The 10,642-nt window shown below is 44.6% G+C and overlaps 2 protein-coding genes and 2 non-coding genes across 4 annotated transcripts in view; all 4 read right to left on the bottom strand.

The window, feature by feature from the left end:
* Positions 1 to 122, bottom strand: part of BAZ2A (bromodomain adjacent to zinc finger domain 2A) — a 35,209-nt gene extending 35,087 nt beyond the window's left edge. Inside the window, exon 1 of the mRNA XM_052001194.1 lies at positions 13 to 122. The gene's annotated coding sequence lies outside the window, so the exon portion shown is untranslated. The remainder of the gene's footprint in view (positions 1 to 12) is intronic.
* A 2,897-nt stretch (positions 123 to 3,019) lies between these two features.
* Positions 3,020 to 9,129, bottom strand: ATP5F1B (ATP synthase F1 subunit beta). Its single transcript, XM_052001200.1, has 10 exons — positions 8,976 to 9,129; positions 8,295 to 8,477; positions 7,877 to 8,051; positions 7,292 to 7,413; positions 6,140 to 6,324; positions 5,567 to 5,725; positions 5,353 to 5,475; positions 4,493 to 4,705; positions 4,136 to 4,337; positions 3,020 to 3,435 (listed from the first exon to the last, which is right to left on the bottom strand). The coding sequence occupies exons 1-10, from the start codon at positions 9,100 to 9,102 to the stop codon at positions 3,338 to 3,340; spliced, it is 1,587 nt and encodes a 528-aa protein (XP_051857160.1). The 5' UTR covers positions 9,103 to 9,129; the 3' UTR covers positions 3,020 to 3,337.
* On the bottom strand, positions 6,852 to 6,924 carry LOC127539507 (small nucleolar RNA SNORD59). Its single transcript, XR_007947942.1, has one exon. It is a non-coding gene; the product is annotated as a small nucleolar RNA SNORD59 (small nucleolar RNA).
* On the bottom strand, positions 8,161 to 8,237 carry LOC127539508 (small nucleolar RNA SNORD59). Its single transcript, XR_007947943.1, has one exon. It is a non-coding gene; the product is annotated as a small nucleolar RNA SNORD59 (small nucleolar RNA).
* Positions 9,130 to 10,642: the final 1,513 nt, after the last annotated feature.

Raw genomic sequence — 10,642 nt, 5'->3', positions numbered from 1 at the left:
CCGGGGTCTCACCTAGAACGGGGCCGGGTAGGCGCAGGTGCTGAGCGAAGCCGGGCGGCGGTGGCGGTGGTGGCGGCGGCGGCGGCGGCGGTGGCGGCTGCAGCAGCGCCTCCTCCTCCCTGAGCCCCGGGCCGGCGGCGGCGGCGGCAGTAGCAGCGAGGAGAGAGGGAACAGGGGATGGGGGGTGGCGCTTAAAGGGGCAGGAGCCTCGTGGCGGGGGCCGGGTGGGGGGAGGGGGCAGTCGGGTAAAGTGCCCAGTGGGGGGAGGACTCGGAAGATGGAAGAGCCAGGGAATGAAGATGGGGCAGGGATGGACGCCAACAGTGGAAAGGGAGAGGGATTCCTGGGCGGGGAAGAGGAGAAACTAAGAAACGAGCCTGGAGCCGCTTGAGGGCCTCTTATCCTCTCTAGGGGCATCCGTCCTACCCTTTTCTGCTCCCCTCCTCCCCCGGGCTGGACAAGGGAAAAAGAAGTGTTTTGTGGAACCCAGTAGAACCCAAAAGTCCTGGGAAAATGTGAGACCTTTGGTAAAGGGTAAAGTCTAAGCGAGGGCTTGGAGGAGGGGCATTAACAACTTGGGGCGTTCACTGGACGAGCAAGAACACCCACTCTCCCCCTTCCCTCTTTTCCGAACCCCGCTAACAAAACCGCGGCTAAAACAAGCTGGAATCAGGAAACCCGAAAGGTCAAAGTTCTCTCAGTACTCCCAGCCACAACCCTACCTCTCACCCAGTGACCTCAAAGCCCTCAGGGGAAGAAGAGGGCAAATGGGTTAGAGCCGGGGGACCTTGAGAAAGGACTTCTTACTAGCTCTTGGTTTCCCCCTAACCACAGGCTACCCTTTTGCAGCTTACCTCCAGGGGGACGTAAGCTGCCGAAATGTAAAGGACCCTTGCAGAAATTTAACCAAAAGTAAGGTCCTCTTTAGAGAACAGGCTAGCCAAGAAAGCAAAGATGAACCATTTTAAGATCCTGAATGCATTCAACTCAGATAGGTATGTTTAAAGAAAACAGTCCAGAAGCAGCACTTTCTGGTCCTTTCAGTAACGAGCATGCTTCAGGAAGGATCTACCTCGGGCTGTTTGATCGCTTTGGCCCAGCTATGCTGGGATCCATTTCTTCACCTTCCACAATTCCCAAAACGAGCAAAGGTTGGGCCCCACCCCTGCTGAGTCAGCCTAGTCAGTTAAAAGCCCTGGTCCTATCCCTTCAGGCATCCTGAAATCCTGCCCCGGGGCTTATTCCGTAAGCTCTTCCACATCAGGTGGGTGTCAAGATTGGGACTCTGAGCTCCCACGACTGGGTTTCCTCGCAGTCCCCTCCCCTCCTCCCTATACACGCCGGGGGAATGCTCAGACTTGGAGCTAACAAGTGAGATTCAAAGTCAGTAGCAGAGAACGTTTTTCGGAAGGAACTTATTGAGGGCGATGTCTCTCAATGACATGTTGAGGGAGGGGTTTGTTCTGGGTGGAACGGAGGCTAGCGTAAGCAGATTTGTGGTGAAACTTGTGACGTAGTGGATGGGAAAGTTTGTTATGGAAAAGAGAGTAACTTAGAAGCCAGAAAAAGAGGGTGGGGGTGGGCAGGGGCATGCTTGCAGAATTTTAAGGGATCAGCCCAACATTCTGTTAACTTGGAATAACAAAACCTGGAGACCTAAGAAAATTGCCCCCTCTGGAGAAGTCACTTTAGGAATCGAAGGAAAATAAGATCCTCCCACTAACTCCCCAAATTCACATTTTCTGGGAGCAGACAGGCTCGCAGTTTTGGGGCACCACCTTCAGTTCTAAATACAAATGCACCAGATCCTTAGACTGGGAGTGTGTCAATGGAGCGTAGCAGGATCCCCACTGCACCCGTTTCGTCTCCTTGGCGTCCCTTTCCATTCCATCCCATCCTTGGCCCAAAGGACTCCAAAGGAGTTAACGTCAGCCCAGCCCTTTCTTCCTCACTTCCTCCCTTTCCTAACCATCCGCCTCAGGGGGCGGAGTCTGCAACCACCAGGCTCCTCCTCGGGACAAAAGCCCCATCTGGTTTGTAAACAATCATTAGTCTGAGCCCAGCAAATGGCTCTTTCAGGATTTCAAAATGGTGAACTGTGGAACTGACAGACTGCAGCCTGAGCAGCTGTGAGCCTCTCCTTTGGTTTTCATTACAAAGTAGTTATATCGGTCCTCAGGGAGAGGATGAGGCTTATACATGTGACATCATTGGTGCACTTACAGTTCACCTTTCCCCGAACCTGTGGGCACATCAAAAAAACCACCACCGGGGGAACAAAAGGCATCTATGCAGTATTCCAACTATAGAGGGGTATAGGTTTAACAGTCCCAAGGCCAACCTATGGCCCCAGCCCTTAAGTTCTTTTCCAACATTTACGCAGGGTCCACAATTGAAAAGAAATCCCTTATAAGATACAGATCATTTACAGTGCTTTGTGTGTCGAGCCATTTTGTGTTCCCATGTAAACCTCGCATTCTTAGCAAGTACACCTCCATTATTCTCATTTAAAGGTAATGAAACAGGCTGAGCAAGGTCAAACCCAGTCATACAACTAAGTGAAACAGGATTCAAACCTGGTCTAAAAAGTGAAATGTATTTTACTTAGCAATAAGCTATAGGGTGCGTTAGGACTAATATTTTGATTAGTTAAAACACAGGGTTTTTTGAAGGACTTATTAAAAGCATTATTTATCAAAGGGTATCATGGTTAACAGAAGTTCCAGGCTCACACTACCATCCTTTATCACTTGGAAGTCACCCTACCACTGAGTGTCTTTGTCTTAGCTGTCATTGTAGAAGAGAACTGTGACATCTGTGAAATGATGCCAGGACTTGCCAGTGAATTGCATTTACTTACTCATCAGCCTCACTTGATCCTCCAGGACCAATTGGGTCTAGTACCAAGATAGAAGTTCATGGATCCCCCTCAGCACAGCAGAAATTAAGAGGCCAAACATCCTACATTTCACAGGATCCACCCTTCATCCCAAACTAAGAAAGAATCTGAGCCAAGCAATCAGTGACCCATCTTAGTACTTTAATGCTTTTGTTTATGGACACTGTGCACTGAAAACCTTGTTTTGATACCTTGCCTTAAGAGTAAGGATATGGAAATCAGAAAAGTGTGATAATCAACTCATCTCATACAATTCTAATATCCATTCTACCCTTTTAGATTTTCCCCAGACACATAAAATGGGCTGTTGAGATGTACATTTTATTCAAAAGTTCAAATAAGTCTTCAGACAATACACAGCTTTTCCAATGAAAGTTCTTTGTGTAGTTTGCTCAAACAATTGAAATTGAAGGATTTGTGGCAGATGAAGTTGGCTCCTCATGAGTGCTCTTCAGCCAGTTTTTCAGCTTTTGTCACAGCCTCTTCAATGGGTCCTACCATATAGAAGGCCTGCTCTGGAAGATGGTCATACTGACCTGTATATGGAAAAAAAAACCAAGTGAGAGAAGAAAAAGATTCTCATCTTAGACAATTGAAACCTTTATGAGAGCATCCACTAAGTAGAAGCAATTATGCTAGGTACATGGAGATGAAAAATGACAGATGTAATCAAAGAGGAAGGGAGGGGGGAGGGAGAAAAATGAAACACATTCAGGTAATAAAAGTACTTCCTCAACTTTTGTGTGTACATGGTGGTAAGAAACGGGACAAGATAAGGGAACACTGTAAATAATGTAGAATAAAGCTCCAAAGGATAGGTTTGACTGTCAGTGAGGGCCCCCAACATTAAGATATGAAAAGCTGATGGGCAAAAGCTGATCAGTTCTGAACTTTTGAAATTCTGAGGAGTTTTAGGGGGCAGAAGAATGGGAAAGCTGCCTGTAAAGAAATGTAACAAAAAAGGAGAGGCACTGGAAGAAGACAGGAAGATCAGGATGATTTGTTATCCTAGCTCTCATGGAGACTAGAGACATCAAGAATGAAGAGGGTGTGAAAGATATTACCAAAAAAGTCCAAATTAAATCAAAGTACTAGCAGTCATTAGAAGTCAAAAGAACACCTCACAAATCACGGTTAAATGGAAAAAATTGTTTATACCTCTTATAGGAAAAGCCAGACATACTTGTAAGCTGCTTCAGTATACAAAAGAATATTCAGTTCCATAATTTTTTTTACCTGCCAATATCTGTTGGAATCCCTTAATGGTTTCTTTCAGGGGCACCAACTTCCCCATATGTCCTGTGAATACCTCAGCAACCTGGAATGGCTGTGACAAGAATCGCTGGATTTTTCGGGCCCGAGATACTGTCAACTTGTCTTCTTCAGATAACTCATCCATACCAAGGATAGCAATAATGTCCTGAAGGGATTTATAATCCTAGGAGAGAAATGTCAAATTAAGATTGGTCCAGCAAAAGGGCCCAAACAAATTCCTTTTGTTTAGAAAGGACCTTCAAGAACACTAGAACGTATATACGCAATCCCATTTCTACTACTAGTTTTTGCCCTTTCCTCCCTTTGAGGGATCCTCACCTGCAGAATCTTTTGCACACCTCGAGCAACATCATAGTGCTCATTGCCAACAATGTTGGGATCCATGATTCGTGAGGTGGAGTCCAGAGGATCCACTGCAGGGTAAATGCCCAGCTCAGCAATGGCCCGAGACAGCACAGTGGTAGCATCCAAGTGAGCAAAGGTGGTGGCAGGAGCTGGGTCAGTCAAGTCATCAGCAGGCACATAGATAGCCTAATTTGGAGCAAACGTTAAAAAGCAAGATACATTTTTCAAACCCAAGAAAATTTCAGGTTCTTCTAATATTAATTCACTATAGATAGAGATCTAGTTACCTCCTTTATTTTCTAGATAATACTTCAAAGAAAATTTGCTTAAAAAGCATACACCTGATTGTGGCAGAGCTGGAACCCAGGTCTTCAGAAGGCCCATCTAGTGGCGCCTTACCTATTACTTATCTGATAGTGAAGTAATGGCTACCCTAGAGGCTATTCCCTTTGCTTCTCTACTCACTTTTATGCACCACAGAATTTGTGGCCTGGCCAGGTACTGTATGTACTTTTCCTGTTGTGCTTTAGATTATAACATCCTAGGTATGGAGCCAGATTTGCAGATGTCCAAAAGTTTGTGGAGGAAGCATAGTGTCATGGAGGAGCACTGGATTTGGTACTACAGGTTCTGGTGTTAAGTCTTGGCCTATTTTCTCATCTATGAGGTTAAGGATGGATTAGATACTTTAAGGTTTCTTCCAGGCTCAAAGCACTCCAAAATGTAATTAGATGTTTATGTTAACTTTTCAAAAATACTTCTTTTCATTTCTAATGTTCTCATAGAGGGGTGGGAGTTAAAACATCATGTAATACACTTTAAAATTCTCTTACTTGCACAGAGGTGATAGAACCCTTCTTAGTTGTGGTAATTCTTTCCTGCATGGTACCCATATCAGTGGCCAACGTAGGCTGGTACCCAACAGCAGAGGGGATTCTACCTAGTAAAGCAGACACCTGGAAAGACAGAAGGGAAAGAACCAAAGATTTTTAATTATCTATAGTTTCACTTAGTGTCCCCTTTCCCAACCCCAATCTCTCATCTTACCTCTGAGCCAGCCTGAGTGAATCGGAAGATATTATCAATGAAAAGCAGTACATCTTGACCCTCTTGGTCTCTGAAGTACTCAGCCACAGTAAGGCCGGTCAAGGCTACTCGAGCCCGAGCACCAGGTGGTTCATTCATTTGACCATACACCAATGCTACCTGTAGTGGACATAAAAACTCAGAAAAAGCAGGGGGAAAAACCCAATACTTTCTAGATGCCAACTTATGATAAAACAGATCCTCCTGCCTAAAACCAAGTCAAAACTCCTGAGTATTAATTATAAGGTACTACCATATCTCCTATCTACTAAAGATATTGACTGGTAAAGTGGATTTTTACGTGACCTAAATCAAATCCCTCACTCAAAGAACTTTTGAAAATGGGTAAAATGAGTCATCTGAAGCTTCCAAATTGAAAAAGAAAGATCTGTAAAATGGAAAAGAATGGGCACAACACAAGGAAGTACTAATAATTTTGGTAAAGACTAAACATGAGACTCTAAAAGTGAGATAGTTCCAAGTAAAACAGAAGTCCATAATGGCTTCTTAGCTTGGGTTGTAGATTTGGATCACCTTGGAAGTGGTATCCTTCAGATTGATGACACCAGACTCAATCATCTCATGGTACAAATCATTGCCTTCTCGGGTTCTTTCACCAACACCAGCAAACACAGAATAACCACCATGAGCCTTGGCAACATTGTTGATTAGCTCCATAATCAATACAGTCTTTCCCACACCAGCACCACCAAACAGACCTGTGGAAAGAAGAAAAACACCAATTTTTTATAATTTCTTTCCCGGAAGGCCATTTGAGTTAAGTAGTTTGCCCACCGTCACATACCTAGAACAAAGCAAGTATGAGGCCTGACTTGAATCCAGGGCCTTCTGACTCCAAGGCAGGTACTCTCACCACCTAGCTTCCTTTATGGGTAACTACAAGAATTACAACCTTGCATTTATTTTTAAATATTATTACTTCATTTTTTCCAAAACAAGTGAAGATAGTTTTCAACATTTATTTTTGTAAAACTTTTTGTGTTCCTAATTTTTCTCCTCATTATGTGCAATTTTTTTCCATATTTGTCACGCACAACCTTAAATTTAAAAAGGATGAGGGGCAGTAGATGGCACAGTGGATAGAGTACCAGGCCTGAAGTCAGGAGGACCCGAATTCAAATTTGACCTCAGACACTAAAAAACTTCTTAGCTCTATGACCTGAGCAAGTCACTTAATCCCAATTGCCTCAGCAAAAATAAATAAATAAGGAATTATTCCTATTTTCCTTCTCAGAAGTGGCATCTGGCTTCAGCTAAATCAGAAGAACGAAAGTCAGAAAGCTACTCATCAATGAAGGATGATTAAAAAGAACTTGCCTCAAGAAATTTCACCAAAATAGAATATGACCTAAAGCTCTCCCCATCTTTTATAATATTAAACACAGCTTAAATATTGAGCCTAAAAGTTAAGGCTAAGAAAATGATTGTCCTTTAATTGTCATCAATGTAACTGGTTATCAGACTTAAAAAAAAAAAAAAATCACAAGATGACTTTAAACTCCTTTCATTTTTTTTAAACATCCAAAGTTCAGATAATTAAAGTGACTTACAAAGATCACATATGCATATGTGAACCTGGATCTCCCAACTCTCCCCTACTACACTGTCCATGCCAAAAAGTCAGATAAAAACTACTGAAATATTTCCCTTATGTATATAACATACCAATTTTGCCACCCTTGGCGTAGGGGGCTAAAAGATCCACGACCTTGATGCCAGTGACCAGGATTTCTTGCTCCACACTCATTTCTATGAACTCAGGAGCCTCAGCATGAATAGCAGCAAACCTGTACAAAGACACAGGGGAAATTAGTTTGAATTGTTCTTTATAGTGAACTCTCCAACTAAGGAATATTCTATAGTACAAAGTAGTATTCCTTCAAGGAAGAAAATTCCTGAAGGAAAGACAAAAATTCTGAGAATTTAGGGATAAGTAACACAATCTCATGATAATTTTGCCCCTAACTAGAGAGAAAAAAATTACATCTCAGGTGCACGTTCTTGAGGTTTCCACAACTTAATTCTCAATGTTATCGATCAATTGGCAATTATGTTAATAACCAATTACACAGTTTAACATTGATATATACATTTTAAAACAACATTCTTCATGGAGCAATTGCTAATTATCATACAGGACATCATTACCCTCACATATTAGCTTGCATGAAAATGCAATTTGTGTAAAATATATCTTTTGTGTGGACAGATAAGTCTTGGTGGAAAAACTGGAGCATGTTTGGCACTCACTGTTTGGTTTTGATTGGACCCCTTTCATCAATAGGCTCTCCAATCACATTCATAATTCTTCCCAGTGTCTCAGGTCCCACAGGGATTTTGATTGGGGCACCAGAATCCAGGACCTTCTGACCTCTCACTAATCCTTCAGTACCATCCATAGCAATGGTCCGGACTGTGCTCTCACCTGTTAGTGAGGACAGAAAATAGTCAATTCTCCTGAAATGCCCACAGAACATTTTGCTAAGAGCACACACAAAAAACTAAATAAATGAACACCAGGCCAGGCAGAACTCTCTTGCTCAGATTCTAATCGTGGCTTCAGCAAACTCAGAAGAACGAAAGTCATCAGGTTAAAAATCATCCCAGAAGAGAGACTGCATCTAGACCACGTCAATGTCATCATGCCCCAAGTGACCTTGCAACTCACCCAGATGCTGGGCCACCTCCAGAACCAGCCTGGTGTCCCTGTCCTGCACTTCGAGGGCATTGAGGATGGGAGGAAGGCCCTCGTCGAACTGCACATCCACCACGGCCCCGATGACAGCCACGATACGCCCGCTGGCAGCCCCGCTCTTGGAGGCGGGGGATGTCATGGCCGCATAGTCCCGGGCTGGGGAAGGGATGGAAAGGACATTTAGAGGTCAGCGAGGGTCCTGGTCCCGGCCCCAAACAAGCAGGGGCCGGTGGGGCGAGGTAGAGCCTCCTAGGCCTGAAGGGGACAAGATTCCAGCTTGGTGAGGGGGAGTCGTGGGTTCTCAAGCCAGCGCGGTGCATCCGGGCCCGGAATCTCTGACGCTGCCCCCACTCCCAACCCGGAAAGCCCGCTTTCCGGGGGGGCCACGCTGCCAGCGTGCATTGGGAAGGTCACTGTGGCGCCCGCGGCCTAGGCCCCGGATTAAAGCCAGGAGTGGGGCCAAATGCCCTCTCTACTTCTCTCCCTCGCCCAAAGCCCTATAGAGTGGGGGAGCAGTGAATGGCCCCAGTCCCGCTGCTATTCCCTCACATCCCTTCCTTCTTCCCCTCAGATTCAGGAGCCACGGGGCCCAGAAAACATCAAGGTCACGGGGTGACGAGAACTGGCCCAACCTCCGAAAATGTTTTTACTTACATGACTGGAGCGCGGCCGGGGCCGCTCGTAGCAAGGTCTGAGCCTGGGGCAACGGCGCCGAAGCGCCGAGGCCCCGAAGGGCGCCCGAGGCCGATGCAGCGGCAGCGCGGCCCAACAGCCCCAACATGGCGGAGTCTGGGAAGAGACTGAGAGCTGCAACCTTCACCAGCTGCAGTCTCTACATCAGCAGGGGCGGAACTCCAGCAGGCTGCGGCGCTAGCATTGGATTAGTTCCTTGCTCTTTACTCTAGGCCGAGCTTCCATAGGGCAATTTCTATCAGTCCTTTTCCCCGTTGGTCAGAACCGTTGTCACTCTCAGGCACTTAATTTTCACTGGCCATTGCCTGAGATTGGGTTTGACTCTAGAAGAATTAGAAGACAATTGGTTCAGATGAATGTCAGTTGGAGTAAGGAATGGGCGGGTCTACCCTTAAAGAGGAAGAACTCTGGGAAACACGTGGTTTGAATTTGCCCTTGGGCCCTTCCGAGGGTATCTGGGCCTTTGAAATAAGATAATAGAATGAGACATTAGTCAGGCTGACCTTGGTAAAATCCTTGAGCCTTCCTTGTATCCGTCTGTCTTTATAATGGCGTTAGGAAAAAGTAATTCCAGCTTATTTGCCCTTCCTTGTATCTCTGATCACCGAGCCTGATACACAATTTTAAAAAGCACAGCTAAGAAGTGAGCGTTGACAGACCGCTTTAAACGTGGGGCCACACTGAGGTACCATTTTAGGAGCTCCAATCTCCCTCACCCACCCCCACTCCGCCTCATTTCGCCTCTTTTTCAAATCAAATCAGTAAACACCAATTAAGCGCTTGCTTTGTCGGGGCACCCGCGTGGAGAGTGCTACAAATGTAGCAGGATGCTGAGAGGCTTCGTAGGGGAATGTAGTGGAAAGCTGCAGGGTATGAAGGACTTCTAAAGGTCAGATGAGATTTAATTTTTGTTCCTGGAGAAAATAGGGAGCCACTGGAGTTTACTGAGCACCTTAGGAACTGGTTTGGCTGCTGAGTGGACTTAAGCCAAGAGAACCTACCAGCAGGCCATTGTGAGAGTCCAGGCATGTGGGGATTGAGAGCCTGCATGACCTAGGGTGGCAGATCATACAATTTCCTCATCTTTTATACCATTTCTTGTTTGTGAATTACACATGTGAATTAAATCATCTGCCTGTGTAGACAAAAAATAAAATAAAACATCCAAACACAACATACCATATTAAATAATTGAATTATTTTAACGTTTTCGTGGATCTAGAAAGCAACAGTGGATTGAAAATCAGGAAGGCCTGGATTCTCTCTATGGGTAAATGGTATGTAGTAAATATTTAATTATTGGCTGAGTAGGAGGAGAGGAGAGAGGGAAATGCATATCATACACCTTTGAATTTAATCTGCATTAACATTTCCTCCATCACTTTCTAAAGTGGTATTTTTTTTTTTTAACCTATTTGGGAAGCATAAATGCCCTCACTAAAATTTTTACTATTAGTTCTCCACTGCTGAATCTGACTCCCAAATACATTCTTGAACTCAACCCCAATTTCTTCATTCATAAAATATAGAAAAAATATATGCAGCCCCTACTTCATAGATTAACTAGTATCTCAAATGAGATAATCTATGTAAAATACTTTATACAATAATTATACGTCAAGTAAAAG

This window comes from Antechinus flavipes, chromosome 5, assembly GCF_016432865.1.
Source record: "Antechinus flavipes isolate AdamAnt ecotype Samford, QLD, Australia chromosome 5, AdamAnt_v2, whole genome shotgun sequence".
Classification (NCBI taxonomy): Eukaryota; Metazoa; Chordata; class Mammalia; order Dasyuromorphia; family Dasyuridae; genus Antechinus; species Antechinus flavipes.
The sequence above is the reverse complement of the archived record's forward strand: the minus strand, read 5'-3'. Positions and strand labels throughout refer to the sequence as shown.

Excerpts from the sequence above, each read along its gene's own strand:
- ATP5F1B (XM_052001200.1), bottom strand. The coding sequence starts at position 9,102 with ATGTTGGGGCTGTTGGGCCGCGCTGCCGCTGCATCGGCCTCGGGCGCC. Across the intron at positions 7,414-7,876 it reads GGTCCAATCAAAACCAAACA|GTTTGCTGCTATTCATGCTG; the intron begins GTGAGTGCCAAA and ends GTCTTTGTACAG. Across the intron at positions 5,726-6,139 it reads TGAAGGATACCACTTCCAAG|GTAGCATTGGTGTATGGTCA; the intron begins GTGATCCAAATC and ends TGTCCACTACAG.